The sequence below is a fragment of the Panthera leo genome, chromosome D4 (genome assembly GCF_018350215.1).
Source record: "Panthera leo isolate Ple1 chromosome D4, P.leo_Ple1_pat1.1, whole genome shotgun sequence".
Lineage (NCBI taxonomy): Eukaryota > Metazoa > Chordata > Mammalia > Carnivora > Felidae > Panthera > Panthera leo.
This window is the reverse complement of record NC_056691.1, coordinates 7,127,347-7,151,961: the sequence shown is the minus strand read 5'-3', so window position 1 is coordinate 7,151,961 and position 24,615 is coordinate 7,127,347. Positions and strand designations below refer to the sequence as shown.

The window sequence follows — 24,615 nt, the reverse complement described above, 5'->3', positions numbered from 1 at the left end:
AGCCACCCAGGCGCCCCTCAGCACCCATTTATTAAGAAAACTCTTAGCTAACTAGAAGGAGCTCTCATAATCTGATAAGGAGGAGTTCACATCTTATTTAAGGTAAAATATTTAAAGCTTTCCTCCTAAGACTGGGAAGAAGACATGAATGTCTATGGTCACCACATCTACTCAATGTTTTAACCAGACAAGAAAAGAAATGGAACAGAAGGGATTTTAAAAAGGCCCAAAATTGTCATTATTTACAAATAACATATTTGTGTATCTAGAAAATAAAAAATAATACACACTTAGTAGAATGAATAAATGAATTTAGCAAGACTGCTGGAAAGAAGATTAGTACAGCAAAAATCAATTGTGTTTTCTAGATATCATTAACAACCAATTAGAAAATTTAAAAAAATTAAAGACATCATTTACAATATGAAAAACCTAGTAAAAGATGTACAAGACTTCTACACAAAAAACTCCACTAACTTTTAAAAACTAAGGAAGACCCAAATAAATTAAGGAACATACCAAGGTCATGTAATTAAAGACTGAAAATCCATAAACTTGGTATATTTTAATGATGCCAAATCTCCCTAAAATTGATCTACAAAAAAAATCCCGGAAAGTTTTTCTGTGCATATTCACAAGCTATCTAAACTTTATATGAAAATCCAAAGGATCATTAATAGGTAGGATCATTCTCTTTCATTTCTTAAAGAGAAATAGTAAGAAAGAGAAGTAGAGTATATCAAATATCCAAGCTGATGATAAAGCTACAATAATTTGGACAGAGTGGGGATTGGTGGCAAGATAGACAAATAGATACATGGAACAAAATAGAGAGTCCAGGGGTGCCTGGGTGGCTCAGTCAGTTAAGCGTCCGACTTTGGCTCAGGTCATGATCTCACGGTTCATGAATTCAAGCCCCACATCGGGCTCTGTGCTGACAGCTCAGAGCCTGGAGCCTGGTTCAGATTCTGTGTCTCCCTTTCTCTCTGCCCTTCCCTGGCTCACCCTCTGTTGCTCTCGCTCTCTCCCAAAAATAAACATTAAAAAAAATAAAAAAATAAAAAAGAGAGAGTCCAGAAACAGATCCTCACATACACAGATACAAAAGTGACACTGACATGCCATGGACAAAGGATGATGTTTTCAATAAATGCTGCTGGATTAACTGGATATCCATATACAGAAAAATGGATCTTGACCTCTGCCCCACACCATTCAAAGTAATGCATTCCAGGAAGATTTTAGATCAAACGAGAGAAGACAATAAAGCTTTAAAAATAGAACATGTAATATCTTCATGCTATTGGGGTGCACAAGGATTTCTTAAACAAAATGCATATTCACCAAATTTCACAATTTTGTTCAACTGGATTATGTTAACATTTTAAAATTCAGGAAAGCAGACGAAATCATTAAGAGAGTAAAAAGGCAAGCCATGGTCAGAAAAGAGGCTTGATGCACATCTATCCAGCAAACGGCTCATATCAACAAAAGAATACAATGGACCACCTGGAGGAAGAGTGAGTGAAGACTTGAACAGATACTTCAAGAAAGAGGAGATATCCAAATGCCCACTAATGATATGAAAAGGTGATGATTCTCATTAGCCACTGGAGAAATGGACAGCAAAGCCACAATTACATGCTCACCAGAGTGGCCAAAATTAACATTTTTAAAAATCTGACAATACTCTCATAGATCAGTTTCCCAGGGAAACATATTCTGGCCCTTTCAAATTTGTATGCAAGGAGGTTTACTAAGGACTGCTCTTGAAAATATCTATAAATTGTGAGGGAAGTAGGATTGGACAGAGGGGAGAATCCTGCAGTACCGCCCTTAGTTAATCTTGCAAGAAACTTTCAAGTTGGGATGGCCCTTGGAAATTGCCTCTACCCCATCACCATCACCACAGCACCATCACAAACACCACAGATCATTGTACGTGCTACTCCCGGCAGAAGGTGCGTGACCTTGGATGTGGAAACACTCTTTGCCTAAGGGAAATTCACAGATGCACCACCACCATCACCAACAGTTAAGCGAATGAGCACTTTGGTCCCAAAGAAAGGTCTAGGTGGAATACCACAGAATTCCCTATAAACATCAAGTATTGGTAAAGATAGAGAACAACTCATCTCTCACACAGTGCGGATGAGAGTATAGTTTGGTACAGACACATTGGAAACCACCTGGAAATATCTAAGAAAGCTGAACATGCATACTCTATGACCAAACACATACATATTGTACCAAAAGACAGGTACCACAATGTGCCAAGCAGCATTATTTATAATGGTCAAAACTGGAAACAACCCAAATGCCTGTCCACAATATAATGGGTAAATAATTGCGGCACAGTCATACAAAGAACACTATTGCTGTCCAAAACAGCACGGATGAATTTCCCAAATGTAATGTGGATTGAAAGAAGCCAGACCCAATAAAGTGTGAGGTGTGATTTTATAATTGCAAAGTTCAAAGACAGAAAATATATGTTAATAGTAGGTAGGATAATAGGTATGTAAAGAGTCATTCTCGTGATATGCCCAGCACAGAGGAAGTCGGACCCAATACAAGTCGATGTCTCCAACTCCGGGTCCTGAAAGATACCAGTAATGTGTATGTGGCATTTCCCCCAGCCAGGATAAAATTTTTACATTCCATCTTCCCTAGGCTTCCCTTTATATTAAAAAAAAAAAAATTTTTAATGTTTTATTTATTTTTGAGACAGAGAGAGACAGAGCATGAGCAGGGGAGGGGCAGAGAGAGAGGGAGACACAGAATCCGAAGTAGGCTCCAGGCTCTGAGCTGTCAGCACAGAGCCCGATGCAGGGCTTGAACCCACAAACCACGATATCATGACCTGAGCCGAAGTTGGACACTCAACCGACTGAGCCACCCAGGTGCCCTGGCTTCCCTTTATATTTAACCAGAGGAAGGAAGAGATAATAGAAAAGAGCAAGACACTAGAGTTTTTAGTTTGTCATATGTAGTGTTTCTTTACTTCGTCCAATAAAACTGTAAATATCACTGACGTCATTTTACACCTTAAAAATTATTTTTAAGCTGTAAGAGAAATAAAAAAGAAATGTAAATATAGACATTCCCTATATGAATTTATAATTGTATATAAGCATTAGTGGATTAGGAAGTGGGAGGCTGACGTACACGTAAAACACTAAAACGATAATATCAGAAAGCATGTGATATTGCACTCAAAATGATCCATAGGCAGAGATGGAGACAGGACATTGTAAGATGCAGTTTTTTGAAGGGGCTGAGCTTCAGAGATTTAGTTGGAGGGGGTGCAGACTGCTAGTTGCTTGCCCAATAGTCATTTTTTATTTCTTATTTAGTAAAAGAGAAAAACCTGATTTTATTTGAGGCCACAATCTGCACAATCGTCCCCATTTTCCAGCTTTTCTTACAGCTAGATATGACCAGGTAGCCAAGCGCCGTATGGCACATCTAAGCAGAGCACGGGATGGAGCGTCTGGGAATATCCTAAAAGGTAACTGACTCAGGGCGCCTGGCGGGGCTCCATCGGTTAAGCGTCTGGCTTCGGCCCTGATCGTGATCTCATGGTTTGCGGGTTCAAGCCCCATGTCGGGCTCTGTGCTGCCAGCTCAGAGCCTGGAGTCTGCTTTGGATTCTGTGTCTGCCTCTCTTTCTGCCCTTCCCCCACTCACCTGCTGTCTCTCTCTTTCTCTTAAAAATAAACATTTAAAAAAAATTTTAAGTTAAAGGACTCAATAGAGCAGTGTAACTACTCTGCTTTTCCTCACTTCCTTCCTCCTGCTGTCTGGCATATGATAGCTGGCACTCCAGCAGTCACTTTGGACCATGAGGCTAAGATAGCAGAACAGAGAGGAAGAAGGAGCATGGGATCCCAATGACCATGGAGCTTCAACACAAGCACCAGGCTTTGAACTCCTCCTGAGAGTAAAACAGATGATCTCTACCTCCGGTGTATAGAACTTTCTATTCAGGTATTAAAATAAGGTGTGGACTTAATGGTATGATGGGTCGTACTGGCTCCCAAGAGCCAATTGTTTAACTTTCAGAAACATCTGTGAGTCGGCTGTTAAACACTTCCATTTTAAAAAACAAAGCTATATAGATGTAAAGCTAAATAAATACCCTATTCAAAGGCAATAAATACTCAAAATCTCAGTATGTCCTAATTATTTTTATGGCCTTTTACCATTTTCCATGCCCTTGACGTTATTTACATGTGTCTATGTGTATGGTAGAAATACTTCATAAGGTGTCACTGTACATCTCTTCCTAACTCCAAATTCCACGATTTCATGTTGGTAGCTTAAAACTGGCCATGATGGAAGTCCTTGCCCATGGAACCCAGCAAGTATTAAAAATCAGGGCTGCTTCTTTTTTTCTTTTTCTCTCCCTTTTGTTTTTTGTCTGGAGAACTTGTTGGGAGACACTTGCCAGCATACTACGAGTGAGGTCAATGCTATCCCTTGTGATATTGTTTGTAATAGTAAAATCCTGGGGGCACCTGGATGGCTCAGTCGGTTAAGCATCTGACTTCAGCTCAGGTCACGATCTCGCGGTCCGTGAGTTCGAGCCCCGTGTCGGGCTCTGGGCTGATGGCTCAGAGCCTGGAGCCTGCTTCCGATTCTGTGTCTCCCTCTCTCTCTGCCCCTCCCCCGTTCATGCTCTATCTCTCTCTGTCTCAAAAATAAATAAACGTTAAAAAAAATAGTAAAATCCTGGAAACAAACCAAAGGTCTGTCAGTAGGAAGCCTGTTAAAAATCTATGGGTATATCCACACAGTATGGTATTCTGTAGCAGTTCAAAGGAATGAGGAAGACTTCTTTATACCAACAACTACACAAAGGACTATTGAATAGAAAAAGGAATGAGCAAGATCTCTGTATCATAATATTGAGTGGGCAACAGAATAAATGGAGAGGAAGCGAGGCTTAGAAAATGTTACCTTTGTGTAACAAAGGGCAGGAGAATAGAAATATATATATTTGTGTATGTTTTCTAAAAAGAAGCAACTGAAGGATAAACCAAGTATCAGTAGATGTCTACAAAGTGTTCCATAGGTTGAGAGGGAGAGGGGACCGCCAGTAAAATGAGAATTCTCTGATTATGCTGATTTATAGTTTTGACTGAACTATGTAAATGTTTTACAGACTTCACAATGTATTCGATTTTTGAGGGTACCTGGGTGGTTCAGTCAGTTAAGTGTCCAGCTTCAGCTCAGGTCATGATCTCGTGGTTCATGGGTTCAAGCCTCATGTCGGGCTCTGTGCTGACAGCTCGGAGTCTGGAGCCTGCTTCGGATTCTGTGTCTCCCTCTTTCTGCCCCTTCCCTGCTCATGCTCTGTCTCTTTGTCTCTCTCAAAAATAAATAAAAATGTTAAACACTTTTAAGACAATTTTTTAAAAAAATAAAATTTATTAGATTTAAAAAAAAACAACTCCTAAAATTTCAGAACAAATGGAAACCCATGGTCCTAACTGCATATCGAATTGATGTCATAACCACACAGGGAAGATAATTTCTTCAAGTGACTATTACACACAGTAATTTGGCTGCATATATCTCACGGGATATGTTCTAGGGACAAAAAGAACCAGAAGAAATCTTAAGCTGCATTCAGTGGTCTTATTATTAGAAGTAATGTTTATACATGTATATATTTTACTATTACGTGCACATTATAGGATTAGGAAATCAACACTTGAATTAATGTCTTTAAGAACCAAGATTTTCAAAATAGTGAAAAAAGTGATATGAGTAAATTGAAGAAGTTTAATCCAAACTCTGTAGTGTTACTTTTGAGTTGGCTCACACACATTAGGATGGCTACTATGAAAACAAACAGAGAAACTAACAAGTGTTGGTGAGGATGTGGAGAAACCGGAACCCTTGTACATTGCTGGCAGGAACGTAAAATGATCCAGCCAATATCGGAAACACTATGGCAGTTCCTCAAAATATGAGACATAGAACTACCACATAGAATTCCACTTCTGATATGGACACAAAAGAATCAAAAATGGGGACTGGAACAGATATTGACACACCCATGTTCACACCAGCATTATTCACAACCCAAGTGTTTATCAGTGGATGAATGGATAAACAAATACAACGGAATATCATTCAGCTGTAAAAAGGAAAGAATTCGGACACATGCCAACACAGATGACCCTTGAGGATGTTACGCTAAGTGAAACAAACCGGTCACAAGAGCACAAACAGCCATAGATACAGAATGTAGAAAGGGGGTTGCCAGGAGCTGGAGGAAAAAGGAGTGGGGAGTTAGTATTTAATGGGTAGAGTTTCAGTTTAGGAAAGATGGACAGTGGTAATGGTTGCAGAACAGTGTGAATGCATTTAATGCCACAAAACTGCAAATTTAAGAACATACATTTAATTCATTATGAATAGTTTATGATAATAAAAAAATTGGACAGGAAATATCAGTATGAACTCATGATTTGTCTCTTTCTATGAACTATGTATTCCTGAGTGCTGTCCACTAGAAGGCCCAGAAACACTGAGAACCTGCTAGCAATGAGCGACCCCCATCACCAAGACTGTAATTTCTAAATTCTATTCTCCACAAAAAGGAGCCCGGAACCTTTGGAGAAATGGCTGATTCCAGTTCCAGGGCAGGAGATGTATGAGAAGGTCTTGGGACATTTTGCTGATCCAGAAAATAAGAACACAGGTTCTTGCTAAAGACACGGGAGCCAAAATGAAGGGCTCCCATTAGCCAACGATGGGACAATGTCAGCAAGGACAAGAATCATGACTGTAACCGCCTGAAACCTATAAATCCACCCAAAAACACAAATCCATGTTTTGTTGGGGATGCCTGGGCGGCTCAAGGGGTTAAAGTGTCTGACTCTTGATCTCAGCTCAGGTCATTATCTCACAATTCATGACACTGAGCCCCGTGTCAGGCTCTGCCCTAACAGCACAGAGTCTGCTTGGGATTCTCTCTCTCTCTCTCTCTCTCTCTGTCTCTCTCCCCCTCTCTCTCTCTGCTTCTTCCCCACTCGCACATGCGTGCACTCTCTCTCTCAAAAATAAACAAACATTACAAATAAATAAATAAATAAATAAATAAATCTATCTATCTATCTAGCTATCTATCTGTGTGTTCATAATATCACTGATTAAAAAAACAAGGAAACAAAACATCATCAGTCGCCCTTGGAGGCTGCTAGCATACCAATGCATGATCGAGAAAAAAACCAATAAAGGGAAAAAATTAACCACAGATCCTGCTTTTTCTGTGCAAACTCTATTTCAGGGTAACCAAGTAGTCGATGAGGTAAAAATTCTTTTTATAGAAGAATTCCAGCAAATGTATTCAGAGGAATGATAGAATTAGAACAAATTAAATAAAATGGTAAGCAACCATCACTAACAGATGCCAAAGCTATATTCAAAAGGTTGATGGTGAATTTATCTCAGATGAATCAGGCTGACATCAGAACCCACTGTTCGTTCGATTTTAGCATTGCCAACTATCAACTCTCTACATCCAACCACTCTCCTAGAGGAAAACAGTGGACACAGAGAAACATGAATTTGCCACCATGAAGAAGCAGACAGCCAAACCCAGAATGTGGGGAATTTTGTAGGACAAATGCCCTAGTCCCTTCGACAAACAAATGAGATGGGAGGAGGGAATCTGTTGTAGAAAAGAGACTTTAAAACATTAACAACCCAATGTAATGTGTGGATGCATTTGGATCCTGGTGTCCAGAGTATTGTCCCTGGTTCCAATTTGCCCTGGGGGCCTTCACGGTTGAAATCTGCAGTTGGGAAGACGTATTCTGCCCTTTCTCTTGGCATCATTAGAGCTGAGGGACATTTACCACAGCCTCCGTCTCTCCTCAGCTGCTGCTAGAAATAAGTAAGCGAGTCTCTGCATCGGGCCAGTTCACATGGGACCTCCCCTCCTCCCCGCCCAAGACTCTGTGGGTCACCTTACACTGTGATGACCAGTCATGGCTCTCAGTTCAGCAGCCCAGCCACCAGGAACCCAGGGTGGCTGGGAACTGAAGCCTCAGATCCTCTCCCTGCCTGACTACCATTCCTCCCACATTTGTGTTGATGTGGCTGCACCCCAGACTGGTAAGGGATAGCCTGGGAGGCAGCCCCCTAATGGGCAGTTAGGGACAGAACTGCCACCCTGTATTCTCTAACATATACCCCCTTCTTGGACAAAGCCTGGAGAGAGAAAACAGCACCAGCACCTCTCTTACTCTCCCTTTGCCCCCGCCCATATCCCTTGACCAAAAAGGGGTGAGAGCTTCTTCTAATGCTCCTATGTATTCATCCTGCTGCAACAGAGTGGCAGCTGCTGTAGGGAACAGGATGTCTCTATTTCCTACACTATAGGAGAATTATATGAGATGGATCTTCCATGCTGGGGTTTTGGTATTCTTAACGTGGAGATGAAAGAATACGAAACATTCTTTCCCATGATAACAGTCTTTCCAGCTACGTAATCCCACACTTCCCGCAGAAATGGAATGTTAGCACACTTTTTTCTTTAAATTGCTACTGTAACAAATCCTCATCTCCCAAGCATAGCAACACCTTGGCCTAGCAGGGCAAAGAACCTGTGCTCGCACATTAATAACATTGATATTACTACTCTTACACACACACACACACACACACACACACACACACACACAGATTTAAGTGGAATTAAAATACGCATATTTTAAGTTTCATATTTTTAGGTACACAAATAATAAGTGACTATAGCCTTGTTATAAAAAAACAACTCGCCCACAGTTTTACAACTTACTTTTGCCATTTCAAAACACCTGCATATTTACCATTTTCCCACGTAACTCACCGTTTTCCTGAAATACGCTTTTCAATACCTGAATGGTGTTCCATTGCTAAGGTATCAAATTGATATTAAGTGTATCTGTGCCTACTTAACCAATCTTTAGCGAATTCACTTTACAATCACGTAGTTTGATTGTTTCCCACTGAGCAGGAATGAACAGCCCTTTTTTGGGTGGGGGGAATTTGTAGAGGTAGAATGATTAAGCTAAAGAATTTAAACACTCTTGATGGAAGATGTTACAAACTGCCTAATTATCCTCAGAAAAGTCATAGCATTTTTTAGGTGTACCAGCACCATGGGACACTGTCCATTTCTGCAAACTTTCCCTAAGTTTCCAATTTATAATATTAAAATTACACATTTTAAGATATTTTCTGTTAAAACACCCTTGTTTAGCTGGCAAACAAATACTGACTTAAATTTTCGTTTCCTCGAGTGCTAATGAGATTGAAAATTTGTTCATGTTTCAAATACGTATTGGCCATTTGTATTTGTTACTTCAAATGTTATCTTCAGATGAGGAACTCGAGGTTCAGGGAGGTTAAATGACTTGTTCAAGGACACACAGTTTCTATGTAGCAGATACATTTTTCATATGTAGATATAGAGACACAGAGATAGAGATAGATAGATATAGATAAATATAGATTCTAAAGTGAAATAGAATTGTTCTTCCGTTTGCCAGAGTAGGCAATAAAGCCCATGGGCAAAGTTCTGTTGAATTCGGATCTCAAGGACATCTAAATAATATATAAGTCCCTTCAGGCCAGATCGTCTTTATAAAATATTTCTTAGAGAATCGCTGTGACCGTTTAATGAATTACAGTTCTTCTATCTTTTAATTTATAATTGCGAGATGAATTCAATAAGGAAGAGATTGCTAAAAAGGGCATCTGAATATGCTGACAGCATCCTTCTTACTATCCATCAGTCATGAATGGCCGCACAGCCGTAGATGCTGAAAGAGACTCTGGTCCCCATGACCTCCTTCTCCCCATTACCACAGCATGAGGACAAACCAACCGACTGCATATGTTTTATGATGGTAGAATGCAACCAGCATACTATTTCTAGTCGATCAGATGCTGGTGCCTTACTTTTTGTCTCTGAATGCTTTTCATTCCCGTCCTGAGTAATATATAAGTCCGTGCTGTCACCTGATGATGTAACCTTGTATGGAAAAGTCAAAGTCTCTTTTCTGTAGTAACTAACAAGAGAGTCCACGAGTCAACAAGTAAGGGGAGAAATAAAGAAAGGAACCATAACAATAAAGGAAATGCCCGCGTTACTTAAATGTTAAAAAAAAAAAAAAAAAAAAAAAAAAAAGCACACTGACAAAATGTCATGTATTAAGAAACGGCCAAAGGATTATATCAGCAGGGTGAAGGGATCTGGGGGAGGGGAGAGATGTTAATACCTATTGGAGGGGGAAAATCCGAACAATTCTTTCTACGTGGCTTTAAGGTCTTACCCCAGGAGAGTGAAGATTTTGTTCCAAGACCTGAGTGGGTCAAGTTCCCCTGGAGGGGAGGACTTACAAGAAAAATGCCTCCTAACTCTTGTCCAATTTGAGATTATTTGTGTCCATGACTATCACAGGCAACGCAAATAAAGAAATAAAACTTACGCCTTAAGGGTCTCCGATCTCCCCCCCTCCCCAAAGTGATGCTTCCTATACCTACAGGTGATGATCTTATTTTTGCCTAAAAGAAGGCAAATAAATCACATTAGGAGCCACCAGCAGCAACGGAGAGTGACCTGAAGAGCTTGACCACCGCCCCATAAAATGTAGGTAGCTTGCATGTGAGCACAACACGTCAGGACAGCCTCGTGGCTCCTGGACGTGGACGGATGGATTCCTGAAGATCTTGCAGAAAGTAACTCAAGCGATGTCGCTGTAACAATTCTGTATTTGTTCCTCATCTAAGAGATGATGGTGTCATGCACAGAGTTGGTGTATTCAGCTTGCGCCAGACCGCCTCGTCCACCTTGATTGTCCTCTGACTAAAAGAGAGAACTGAAGGAAGTCACCTAACCTTCTTTTTGCCCCAGATTCCTCAGCTGTAAAACAAAGTCGATGATGACACACGGTATCTCATGTGACTCTTCCTACAGTCCCATGAGGGAACAGTAGTCCCTACTACATCCAGTTGTTGGGAGGATCAAAGGAGTTAATCTGTGAAAAGTGGTTGGAAAGGTGCCTGGTACATGCTAAGTGCATTGTGTCTGCTTACTAATTATTTTTTATTGCCAGCTAAAGTGGAATTTCCATGGAACAATAGCATAAACACAGTTTATAATTTACCCGCTTTGAACTTTTGAGATTCTTGACTTTTATTCTTAATGTAGGAGATTTTTATTATTTCAAAATGAGTGTATATACTTTGGTTTTATTCATGTTTCAACATTTAACTACCTTATTCTAAAAAAATTTTTTTTCTAATGTTTATTCATTTTTGAGAGAGAGACAGAGCAGAGATAGAGCATGAGCAGGGGAGGGGCAGAGAGCGAGGGAGACACAGAATCTGAAACAGGCTCCAGGCTCTGAGCTGTCAGCACAGAGCCCGACGCGGGGCTCGAACTCATGGACCGCGAGATCATGACCTGAGCCGAAGTCGGATCCTTAACCGACTGAGCCACCCAGGCGCCCCAATATTGCACTACTTTAAAACTGCGTAACGTATATAAGCATATGTGGCACCTGGGTGGCTCAGTCGGTTAAGCGTCTGAGTCTTGACTTCAGCTCAGGGCATGATTTCACGGTTGTGAGATCGAGCCCTGCGTGCACTGGGCTCCACGCTGAGCACAGAGCCTGCTTGGGCTTCTCTCTCTCTCCCTCTCTCTTTCTCTCTCTGCCCCTCCCCTGCTCATGTTCTCTCTTTCTCTCAAAATAAATAAATACACATTAAAAAATAAGCATAAAGCAAGTATGCGCTGTATAGGCGTTAGGTGTGAAAATGTAGATTGAGAGTCCCTTGCAACTTTAATGGGCAACGACTAGTTATAAATATGCAAGGATTCTCGTGGGTCCGAAGCAGTTCAGGTGTGGTCCTGACAGGCAGGCCACAAAAGAGAGGGAGTGACAGATGCCTGCTCAGGTGGGCTCCAAGCAAAACTAGCGAAGGTACTTGTGCACCAGGCACTAAAGTCTTTCACACACATTGTCTTCAACTCTTACAAGACCCCCACGAGATACAGAATATTAATGCTTCCATTTTGCAGATGTAGAAACTGAGACCAAAAAAACTTAAGCAACTTGCCCAGAGTTCCCCAGCTCGTAAGTGGTAGTGCTGGGATTCAAACCTAGTTGTTCTTCAATACACCTCAAAAAGTCATGATGTCCAAGAACACCTTTGGTTCTTCCACTGTTTTCTCTCTTGAGGTTCTGTTTATCTCTTAAATACAGCCCTACCCACAAGTGTAACGGGCGAGAGTGTGCTCATGGTAGACGCTTTGGGAAACGCAGAAAGAAAGCAAAAAGATTCGAACAAGGTATTATTCCCACCCGAAGATGACCAGCGTTAAAACTTTGGCATATTTCCTCCTAGACTTTTTTTCTAAGCACTTGATTGTATTTTATAGGTTTGTTTTAGGTAGCTCTGACCAAATTGTATACACAATTTAATCTTCCTTTTCTCCCCCTCATATTATTGTAACCTGGGCTACCTTGTGCAATTAGACATTGCATACACTTCCTTTCTAGAGGCTGCATAAGGCACGACAGCAGGACAGTCCTGTAATATATTTGCCGTTCCTTTCATGTTGGACATCTGAGTATTTCTAGCTTTTTTATTGTGGGATGAATATCGCTGTCCCCTCTTGCTTGATAGTTTCCCTCCTGACGTTTCCTCAGATCCTCCTCAGGCTCACAATGACCTTGATCTCCCTCTATCCTTCCTTGTCTCAAAATGTACTTTCTGGAAAGGAGCTGACAAAGTCATTCATACTAAAGTGTATGTGGCTCATAAAGCTGAATTAGTGTCTCTTCAAGAATGCTTGCATCAATTTCAGCCAAAGGAATGAAGCTCTAATTGTGGGATTTTAGTCATCAGATCACCTAGCCGAGGAGCTCCCCCCCCCCCCCCCCCCCATTCAGCAAGTAGACTCCAGAATAACAAAAATGTGCAGGGCTTACTTTATGTTAGGAAAGCTGGCGAGAAGGCAGCCTGGAGCTGCGGAGGTGCTGATGTGGGAAAGGAGACAAAAGAGTTTGTATGAGTGAGGGTGAAATAATGGGGTAGAAGAAGGAAAGAGAACTCGAAAATTCACTTAGCCTCGCAGAAGACATTTGGCACCACTTACCTGGCTTCTCCATCTCCCCTGTTGGCCTTTCCAGCGCATTTGGCCTTAGGGACGGGCCCGCCCACCGTCTCCCAGCACCGCACGGCCGGGAGCTCAGACCTAGTCACTCTGCCGAGGCTCACAGTTCGGGGGCCTTCGGCGGCCACAGAGCCAGTCAAGTTGTAAGAGGGCCCACTCCAAGCCCTGTGTCCACAGACACTCCAATGGGTGCCTCACCGCCGGCTACTCAGAAAGGAGAGTTCATGATACGGGCGGGAGCTGGAGGGGGGGGCGGGGGCAGGTAGAGGTGAGGGTTCCCCACGTCCTGTTCTGCACCCCACTTCACCCCCAGCACCCACCCCCCCCGCCCCTCCCGCTAGGGGCTTCAAGCTCTCCAGGCTGGGGGCAGATCCTTGGCTCCGGCGGGGAGCAGAGGGGCCCCACTGCGGGCCTCAGTTTCCCTCAACTCTCCCCACCGGTCAAGGGGGTCGCGGCGCCCAGGGGTCGGCGTGGAGACCTGGGGGGGCGGGGCTGGGCGGGCGGAGGCGCAAACCACAGTGGCCCCGCCCCTCTGGGCCAGGAGGGGAGGAAACCGTGAATCCGAAAAGCTGGTCTGGCAGGACAGAAAAAGAGAGGGAGGGAGGGAGGGAGAGCGAGAGCGAGAGTCCAGGTGCAGCCTGGGCGGGCGTGGCGCTGCGGGCTCCCCGGGACCCCGGGCGCGCGGCGCTCGCCCCCACGCGCCGCCGGCCCGCCGCCCCTCCCTCCTCCCTCCTCCCTCCTCCCTCCTCCCTCGCTGGTTGGCCCGCGCGCCGCAGAGCGCGGCGGCGGCAGGAGGAGCCGGGCGCGCCCGACGCGCACGGCCGGCGAGGTGGCCGGGGCTGCGGGCGCGGCGCGCGAGCTCAGGTGGCGGCGACGGTGACAGCGACAGCGACAGCGGCGGCCGCAGCAGCCGGCGCGCACCCGCTCCCCGGCGCGCCCGCGTCCCGCCCCCGCCGCGCCTCCGCCGGTTCCCCGCGCACAATAGCGGCCGCCGCGGCGGCGGCTCCCGGCCCGGGCGCCCGCCATGGGGAAGCCGGCGAGGAAGGGATGCGACTGCAGGCGCTTCCTGAGGAACAACTGGCTGCTGCTGTCCACCGTGGCCGCCGTGGTGCTAGGTGAGCGGCGGGGCGGGTGGGCGGCGCGCGCGCACCCTCCCGCGCCCCCGGCGCCCGGGCCGCGTGCGGGGCCCCACGGGGGCGAGGGTGGCGGGCGAGGCGCCCCCCGGGCCTCGGGGCCGCGCCGGGGCTCCCCCGCGTGCGAGCCGCAGAGCTCCTCGGGGACTCCCGTTTGGGGGCTCCCCGAGCCGCGGGTGCCCGCTTTACCCAAAACGGTCCGAGGGGCTTGGAAGGGGAAGGGGGGCAAGTAGCTCTCGGTTCTTCCCGTTTGGAAGCAAACGTGCTTTATTATGGTTTTAATCCTCTGTGCTTTCCGCGCCCCCCGCCCCCCCCCCCCATTTTTTCCTGAACCATGCTGCCGGGACGGGGTTGGAGGGTGGATTACGGTTCTCGGTGGGACTGGAGGAGGCACCTTAACCTCTGGGATGGCCAGGGCCCCGAGGGGAGGGAGGGAGAGGGTGTTGCCGCTCACCCTGGGCCACATTCTTGCGGGAACTCAGGGGGGTGCGGTTATGGCCCCCAGGAGGTCGTTGGCGGAAGAACGATCCGAGAGCCCAGATTCCTCCGTTTCCCAGCCTGATATAGCCAGAATAGCCTCCCGGAGCCTCCTTGCTCTCCACATTGCTTTTCTATTGAAAAGAATTTTCAAGTCCTATTTGCTTGTTTTTAAACAAGGGGGTATTAAAATGATTCACTCCTGACAGATAACTGGACTGAGTTGACGTCTGAGCCATTGCTCAGAGGTATGAGTTGTTCCTATTTAGATGGTGAATTTCTGCCCATTTGTCTTACAACTTGGGCTCTGGGCTGCTCCCCATCGGGGATGGAGTCTCCTTTCCTCTCTGAGCTCACACAGGTGCAGACACCCAGCAGGTGAGATTCCTTGGAAGTCCCCACCTTCCGTTTGGAAACAGCTGGGTTTGCTGAAGGGCAGGGGGGGGGGGGGGCGGGGAACGGCGGCTTCTTCCCCAGGGATGCTTCTGGATATCAGAATATTTGGCACTGTGTCCTCCCACTCTTGATGCCCCTCCCCCAGAAACCTGTGGAAGTTATAGAAGCCAGAGCCTTGTGCAAAATCAAGTCAGATTTCTAGTAAAGAAGTAACATCCTGAAATTGCCTTAGCAGAGGCCATTTGTGGGAGGAAAGAAGGAGAGAAGCAAGTCTTTCTTACCTGCTTAATTCTGTTTCCCCCAAGGGCCAAGTGGCTTAGGGGTTTTTAGGGAAGGTTTTTAGGGGCAGGATACTGCCCCCCTACATTTAAATAAGAAACTACAGAGAGAGGGATTTGATTTCCATGCATCCAGATAGATGCAATATCCTTGTGTGTTTTCCTGGTAATAAGAGTCCAGAATTAATTGTTAAACCCTTTTTAAGGATGGTTACTGGATAACCCAAGGCTGGCATTTCCCTCCCAATTCCTTGGGAGAGTGGAATAATCCTGCCTCTTTAGCCGTAGGATTATCATCTGGTGAAGAAGTGTTGCACATCGCTGTTCAGTGTACCAATTCACTAGAGGGTGGTTTGGAAAGGATTTTGAGCAGTTGTTCCCTGGCCTTCGGAACCCGTTGCATAAATACATCTTCAGTGTCAAGAGGGATCACGTGCCCATTTTGCAGATGTGGCCTTTGGCATCAGGGCACTTTCCAACAGTTTTTAATCTGGGTGAGCCCCGGGAGCTTGATTCAGACACTCTTCTGGAGAAAGGGAAACCACCACATAAAATGTTTAAGTGCTCCACTGAAGTCTTTCTGGACTTACTCCTCCAGGAGCAGCACAGGGCAATCCAGAGGGTTTCTGCTCCTGGTCTGAGAAGTGCCAAGCCTAGGGCCACCCCCAGTGTGCCCATCCCTGGAACCCCACCCCCACCCTCCGTCCTGGGATCTTCCTTTTCTTTCTCCAGAGCACTGGGTCTGAGTGCGAATCATACCTCTGTTGGTGTAGTCTGCACTAGCTCAGTTTAACCAGAAAGAAATTCCAGCTAACTTACGACAGTGAGGCTGAGTCCACATATAAACTGAGAGTAAGTTTATTTTTAAAAGAGTCTTAATTGTTACAGAAAATCACAAGCATGGTCATGTAGCCTCCTTTCTGGACCTTTTTTAAGAAGAAGAAACTGTTAGGGGTGCCTGGGTGGCTCAGTCGGTTAAGTGCCCGACTTGGGCTCAGGTCATGATCTCATGGTTCGTGGGTTTGAGCCCCGCGTCCGGCTTTGTACTGAGAGCTCAGAGCCTAGAGCCTGCTTCAAAATCTGTGTGTGTGTATGTCTCTCTCTTTGCCCTCCCCCACTTGCACTCAGTCTCTCTCTCAAAACTAAATAAACATTAAAACAATTTTTTTAAAAAAAGAAGAAACTGTTAAATGTATTAACTACCTTGATAGAATGTCCTCTTCTGATTATAGCCATCCAGATGTTTGGTCCCTGCTGTAATTCAGCAGACCTGACACGTTAAGATATTTTGATTATTGAAATGAGGGACGAAAGTTTTTATGAACTAGCTTAAAGCCTCTGGTTTTTCAAGACCTAGGATGTGAGGGGAAATGCAATTAAAGAGCATTCATTTTTTTAAAAAAGAGATGGGAAGGATAAACCATTTTGTTTTGTGCCCCATAGCCTGATTCTCAGTTCACTTAGACAGAAATTCTGAGGGTAGAATTTTTGTGCTCCAAGTGGGAATTCTGTCCAGGCAGAATCACTGTGTGTAAAAACTCTGGGTCAGAGCATTCTGATTCAGGTGATCCAATAATGATCATATCATGTACAGATCTTCCTCCACTTATGATAGGATTAGGTCCCAAATAAGCCCATTGTAAGTTGAAGATATTAAGTATCATAATTCAAAAATGCATTTAATATACCTAACCTACCAAGCGAGCACCGTGGCTTAGGCTAGCCTAGCTTAAATGTGCTCACAACGTTTACCTTAGCCTGCAGTTGGGCAAAATCACCTCACACAAAGCCTATTTTATAATGTGATTTGTTGAACACGGTACTGAAAGTGAAAAACAGTGGTTGTGGGGTACAGAATGGTCGTGAGCGTATCGGTTGTTTATCTCCGTGAAGGCCTCGCCGTCAGAACTGCAGCTTGGCTCCCACTGCCCACCCCCACGGGGGAGAGAGGATTGTACCACATCTCTCTAGCCCACGAAAAGATCACAATTCAAAATGTGAAGTCCGATCTCTGCTGAAGAGGCATCACTTCCACACCGATGTAAAGTTGAAAAACCACAAGTGGAATCATCATGAGTCAGGGACCGTGTGTGTAATGTTTTAGATTAAAGCACTCATGAATTGTTCACCCCACTCACAGCATAGAGCTTGATCTTTCTGTCCAGGATGTGCTTTATGTCAGTCATTCGAAACACCTGATTTCCACCTTACGGACTTTCAGGAAAGGAAGTAGATGTTATTTACATGACAGAGCTGGCGAGCTGATTCATGCTGAATAATTTTCTTCAGCGTGCTCAGGAAGCAATCATTTATAGATTGAGATTCCATTGTCTGAAAGGGAGGACAATTCTTTCACGTTATTAGTGATACCCTTGCTCCTTGTCTCCTGCACTAAGCCTCTGGTAGCATACATTTGGCAATGCTAAGTTGAGTCCTGGTAAATGCTCTCTTCCTGCTTCTGTGTGTCTGTGACAGGGCTGGCTGCTGCTCAGGCTGTACCTCACCTGCACAGAGCCTTGTGTGTGGCGATATTCCAGAATGCATATCGTCGTTGATAAAGCTCTTTTGGTCTGGTAGCTACCATGCCTGACGCTGCTGGGCCTTTAATCAGCTCAGCCTGGAATATACCTGCAGCAGCGAACACTTAAACCATTTGTTCACTCAACAGGGACTGTTCTAGGGCCTGGGGCACACCGCACTGAACAAAACAATAAAAACCCCTTTCCTGGTGGAACTTACATTCAAGTGGGGGGAGGTAAATAGAATAAATAGGTTAACTGCAACATGGAGTATATTAGATGGTGACAGCACTCTCCAGTAACATAAAGCTGGGAGGGGGTTGCAGTTTTAAATAGGGACACCCCTCCCCCCCCCACCCGTGAAGGTAACAACTGACTGCAGACTAAGAAGAGGTGAAGGAACATGTGCTCCGGTGTCTGGGGAGCATCCTGGCTTGTTTGAAAAAGAACAAGGGGTGGAGTGAGGGAGGGGAGATGGGGAGGCAGGAGGCTAGGAGGGGACAGAGCACTGGGAGACTGTAGGCTCCTCTAAGGACTTTGACTTTTACTGGCAGCTGGGAAGCCATCGAAAGGTTTTGAGCAGAGCTGTGACAGGGTCTGGTTGTATTTTAATCAGCTCGCCCTGGCTGCTGTTTTGACCACAGACTGCAGAGGCAAGGGTGGAAACAGAAGCTGGTTGAGAAGGCTAGTGTGCTTAACCTACTGTGTATTTGACTTATTATACCTCTCTAATCTCATTTCCATCATGGCTGATGAAATATTAGGAAATACTTGTGAAAAAAGTCAATGACATGGGAATGCAAGCTGGTGCAGCCACTCTGGAAAACAGTATGGAAGTTCCTCAAAAAAACAGAAATAGAATTACCCTACGACCTAGCAGTTGCACTACTAGGCATTTATCCACGAGATACAGGTGAGCTGTTTCAAAGGGGCACATGCACCCCCATGTTTATAGCATCAGTATCAACAATAGCCAAAGTAGGGAAAGAGCCCAAATGTCCATCAATGGATGAGTGGATAAAGAAGATGTGGTGTGTGTGTATGTGTGTGTATATATATGTATATATATATACATACATACATATATATGTATACACATACATACATACACACACACACACACACACACACACACACACACAATGGAGTATTACTCGGCAATCAAAAAGAATGAAATCTTGCCATTTGCAACTGTGTGGATAGAACCGGAGGGTATTATGCTAAGTGAAATTAGTCAGAGAAAGACAAATATCATATGACTTCACTCATATGAGGACTTTAAGAGACAAAACAGATGAACATAAGGGAAGGGAAGCAAACATAATATAAAAACAGGGAGGGGGACAAAACATAAGAGACTCTTAAATATGGAGAACAGAGGGTTACTGGAGGGGTTGTGGGAGGGGGGATGGGCTAAATGGGTAAGGGGCATTAAGGGATCTACTCCTGAAATCATTGTTGCACTATATGCTAACTAATTTGGATGTAGATTTTTAAAAATTAAGACAGTCAATGACTTTGCAAAAATTGCAACTGTAAAGTAGGTATTGCTTATATATATAGGCTTACATAGATATAGTTAGAGGTATAGGTAGAGCTATGAGGAAACTATAAAGATCCCTACATGCAGGTGAGGAAACTGAGACTCAACAGTGGAGGACTTAGTCCCGGTCACCTCTGGCTTGCTCCCCGTCTCCCTGTCATACCTGGTCCTTGCCGGCTCTCCTGGGAATCAGAAGTGTGGCTGAGTGACGTATCAGGTGGAAAATAACCTGCACCGTGCACTTTGGTCTGTATTGTCCTTCTCTCCCCCTGAGACTGGGAAGGGGCAGAAACATGCCTCCAGGACTCCGGGAAGGGCGGGTTGTGCCCTTGGAGGAACACGTGCTCCAGAGGATCTTGCCGGACTCATCAGCTGGGCTGGTGTCTGCTCTGGGCTCAGACCTACTCAGAGCCTCATGCCTCTGTTCATGAGGCTGCCCGGCTATTCCTCCCACTGCAAAGTCTGCCTCTCCTGCCTTTTAACAGAGAGGCTCGGCATGACTGTAGCAGAGGGTGCGACGGAGGAACACGTTCAACAAAAAGAGCAAGCCTGCTGAGGAGGCAGAGCCAGACCCTGGAGGACCTAGAATGCCACGCCAATGAGTTTGGACACGGTCTGAGGGTTAGGTTGGCAAAGACACGATCAGAGCCGTGCTTGAAGAAGATCATTGAGGCAGATGGATGTGCGGAATGGATCCCGGGAAGGTAGCCTTGCAGGTGGGCAGACTACCCAGGGGATTAATGTCCGTGTCCGGCAGGGAGAGAGGGGTCCTGGGCTGCGCAGCAACAATGGGAGTGGAAAAGAAATGACGCTGAACTCTAGATGCTCAGCAGGTTATCCTGATGGAGTATGGCTGAATCTGGTCCTCTAGGGGAAGAAAGTGGCAACCTCTAGCAGGAGAGGGAATCCTAGAAGTGCCACAGCCTTGTTAAGGAACTGTTGTGCTCTCCTCCTGTGCAGAAGGAATATCTGCTGGAGGTGCCTGGGTGGCTCAGTCGGTTGGGCGTCCAGCTCTTGATTTTGGCTCGTCGTGATCCCAGGGTCATGGGATCGAGCCCTGCATTGGGCTCTGTGCTCAGCATGGAACCTGCTTAGGATTCCCTGTCCCTCCCCTGCTTTCTCTCTCTCTCTCTCTCAAATAAAAAACAAAAAAAACCACAAAAACCAAAAAAAGAAGGAATATCTACTTGTATGTATTATTCTGCAGTTAGAATATATTCTCTCTCTCTCTTTTTTTTTTTTTTTTTTTTTTTTTTTTGCCTCCTCCACTAATCTGTGAACTTCCTGAACCCATAGCACCTGTGACAATGTCTGGTAGATGCAATACATTTGTTGATTTATTGAACCATTTATGGCCCAGAGAGTAAGACATTGTCCTTGTTTATGGAGTGAATAAATGAGTCCCAAACTTGGTTTGACCCCCATTTCCTCCATAACTTCTCTTCTGCTCACTTTAGCATCCTCCGATCTGCATCAGTGACCCAGATTAACACTGAGTCTACATATGTATCAAGCATGTTAATCTTTTCTTCCTCAAAACTAGGTTTATAGGGGCGCCTGAGTGGCCCAGTTGCTTGAGCATCCAGATGTGGTTCAGGTCATGATCTCCGGTTGTGAGTTCAGGCCCCGCATCAGGCCTGCTGCTGTCAGTGTGGGGCCTGTTTCAGATCCTCTGTCTACCCCCCTGTCTGTCCCTCCCCCACTCTCTCTCCCTCAAAAATAAACATTAAAAAACAAACAAACACTAGATTATAGACCCCTTGAGGGCAGAGTCACTCCTACCACCCCTAACAGACACTGGAAATTGAAATGAGACAGTAAAGTAATGAAACTCACGCTTGAGAGCTATGTAAGAAAGTGTACCTGATACTTAAACTCTCTGGGCCTTTGTTTCTTTTTTTTTTCTTTTTTAATTTTTTTTTAACATTTATTTTTGAGACAGAGAGAGACAGAGCGTGAACAGGGGAGGGGCAGAGAGAGAGGGAGACACAGAATTGGAAGCAGGTTCCCAGGCTCTGAGCCATCAGCCCAGAGCCTGACGCGGGGCTCGAGCTCACGGACCGCGAGATCTTGACCCGAGCCGAAGTCGGACCCCCAACCGACTGAGCCACCCAGGCACCCCGTGGGCCTTTGTTTCTTATCAGAAAGAAGAGGGGTTCAGATGAGGCAGAGGAGAAAGGATTTCATGCACGTGCCAGCTCCCCTTTATAGATAGTAGACTGCCGTGTGTGATATGAGTGTTGAGAAAGAATTGGAAACAGAAGTTCTGCAGTTGATTACTGATGTCTGCCAAGGGCTTAGGAGCAGAGAGTAGGGGCGTGTGTGCCACATGCTTGTCGACCTTGGGTTAGAAAATCTCTGAGGTTCCTTCTAGCTCTGATCCTGTAGCTCAGATTATACCATCATTCCTCAGTGTATTGCTGGGAGCCACAGGACCTCTTCCATAGGGCACAGGGTGTGAAAAGTCATTAAGGGAGGAGGAAATGACCTTGATGTTGAGTCACATATAAACCTCTGTGAATTGGGTTTAATAATGTAAACTGGGGGTGCCCAGCTGGTTAAATCAGTAGAGGATGCAACTCTTAATCTCAGGGTCCTGAGTTCAAGCCCCACATTGGGCATGGAGGCTACTGTAAAAAAAAAATAATAATAATAATACTGTAAGTTGTATGTGGGACTATAACCTGGGCGGTGTTCCAGGTCAGCATTAGATTACTCAGGAATATGAGGTCTCATAAACTTGTGTTGTTGCTCTATATGCATACATATCTTACATGCATCTGCTTAGTTAAGAACCTTAGAGAGGAGGCCCTTTAGCTGGCTAGAGTTCCACATATTAAAGAATTAAGAGAAGAATTTTGGGCTTTGAATGTCTATGCCTGATGCTTTCATTTTTTAAACCGAATCAGAACCAAGACGAATTTCGGACTCCCTGAACAGATTCTGATTTTTGGTTCTCTACATGGTGTATACCTCAAGTCTATAAGACCAAAACCCCACCCGAAGTTATGCGAGCCCGGTATTACAAAATGAATCTTTAAAAAGTTATCACAAGCCTAAGACTCCGCACACCTTGTGTTGTAGACACATTCTATCTGTTGGGAGGACTTTGAAGGTACATTGCTAACGTCCAGCGAAGGGAAAGATGGTGTGTGTGCTTGTGTGTGTGTATGTCTGTCTATTCAGTTTTTCTTTTTTTCTTTTTAACATTTATTTATTTTTGAAATAGAAAGAGACAGAGCATGAATGGGGGAGGGTCAGAGAGAGGGAGACACAGAATCCGAAACAGGCTCCAGGCTCTGAGCTGTCAGCACAGAGCCCGACGCGGGGCTCGAACTCACGGACCGCGAGATCATGAACTCAGCCGAAGTCGGCCGCCCAGCCAAGTGAGCCACCCAGGCGCCCCTGTCTATTCAGTTTAATAGAAAAGAGAAGGTTGTCTGTATTCAGTATCTTGTTAGATACTGGTTAACGTGAGATATGTTGGGTTTTTTAGTACAAAAAAGTTCTGTAGAATCAAAGTTACCCACCTGTCAAACATTTGAGCAGCAAGCAGAAGAAATAAAGGAAACTTGAGGGGCGCCTGGGTGGCTCGGTCGGTTGAGTGTCTGACTTCAGCTCAGGTCATGATCTCATGGTTTGCGAGCGCGAGCCCCACATCGGGCTCTCTGCTGTCAGCACAGAGCCCACTTCAGATCCTCTGTCTCCCTCTCTCTCTGCCCCTCCTCCTCTCTCTGTCTCAAAAATAAATAAACATAAAAAAATTAAAAAAAAAGAAAGGAAACTTCGCACAAAGACAAGCAGTGGGGAAAACTACCGTGTGCCGCATCAGAATACAGTAGCTCAGACGGCTAAAAACCCTGGATGGGTCAGACAAGGTGTAAATAAGTGGGATTAGGAATCAGCTATCGGAGAGCATATGCGTGCTCCCGTGAGCACTTGCTCGTGAAGAAAGGAAGCTTTCCACATTAATTACTTGCGAGAACTTGTGATTACCTTTACCAGAGCCGAGCCTCAGTGTAACTGTCCCGTGGGGAGTCCGACCCGCTGGCCTCGTGTTCGCCTGGGGACCTGCATATCTCCCCTGTGTGAGTGTCGCTGGAGACCCAGAGTCATGTATACTGTGGGGACTCCAGCACTCTCGAAGAAAACGAATTCATTTTCGATGACATCAAGTGGCCCATTTAAACACCCCGGCAGCAGTGTCTGTTGAAGTAGCAAGTGTTTTCAGTGGTCTTCCCTATTGAGAATGTTAAACATACATCTAATAGCAGAGAATATTGGAGACAGTTACCGTTAAGCCAATAGCTCACTTTGGAGCTATAGTTTAGCTCAGTGGATAGATTTAGAAGGAGCCAATTCATTATACTTGCTAAGGAAACAGCCCAAACTACAACAAAGAGTGCTCTGTTGCCATTAGTACACCCCACAGTAACACCTCTGTTGATGGAAAGGAAGTGTTTCGGTGACTCACTCGTTGCCAGAAATGTTACTACCCTACGTTTGAAAAACATCTGCCAACTGCCTGTTCCATTACCAGAGGTAGAATATATCCTTTCCAGCGAATGCTCCTGCACTTTCCGGGATGGATGGACCTTGTCCCAGCCCACAGACGCTTCATGCTGTGTGTCCTGGGTTGTTGCGGTCCCGGCCCCGGGCCCGGTTGTGTGAGTTTTGGGCATACGCTCAGCTGGGACAAGACCCGGGGCCAGCTCCTCCACACCCAGGCTGAGGTCTCCGTTCCCCCAGCCCTTCTTGGTCTAGGGGTCCCTAACTGTGTCCACAGATAGGACGGCACATCTTCATGTGTCCAGGAAGGGTCCTGACATGAGCATCATGTGACTCTGTGAGGTCCGCATGTTGATGCAAAGTGGTGGCCTCTGGGACTGGAACTTCCATTCAGAAATGACATAAGCGAGCATCCACGCTATGTGCTTATTCTTATAACTGTTCTGAGACGATTACCTGGGTTCAGTGCTCTCGGGTTTTTAAAACTTCATCTACTTACTCAACTAAGGAGGAAACCCTTCGAGAAGAGCGCTTAAGTGAGATTATACAATCAGATTATCTTTCAACCGCTGTTC

At 45.2% G+C, this 24,615-nt stretch overlaps 1 protein-coding gene across 1 annotated transcript in view; it reads left to right on the top strand.

The window, feature by feature from the left end:
* Positions 1-14,164: 14,164 nt before the first annotated feature.
* Positions 14,165-24,615, top strand: part of SLC1A1 (solute carrier family 1 member 1) — an 82,203-nt gene continuing 71,752 nt past the window's right edge. The window contains exon 1 of the mRNA XM_042913465.1: positions 14,165-14,300. Within this exon, the coding sequence (XP_042769399.1) occupies positions 14,210-14,300 (91 nt within the window). The 5' untranslated portion in view covers positions 14,165-14,209. The remainder of the gene's footprint in view (positions 14,301-24,615) is intronic.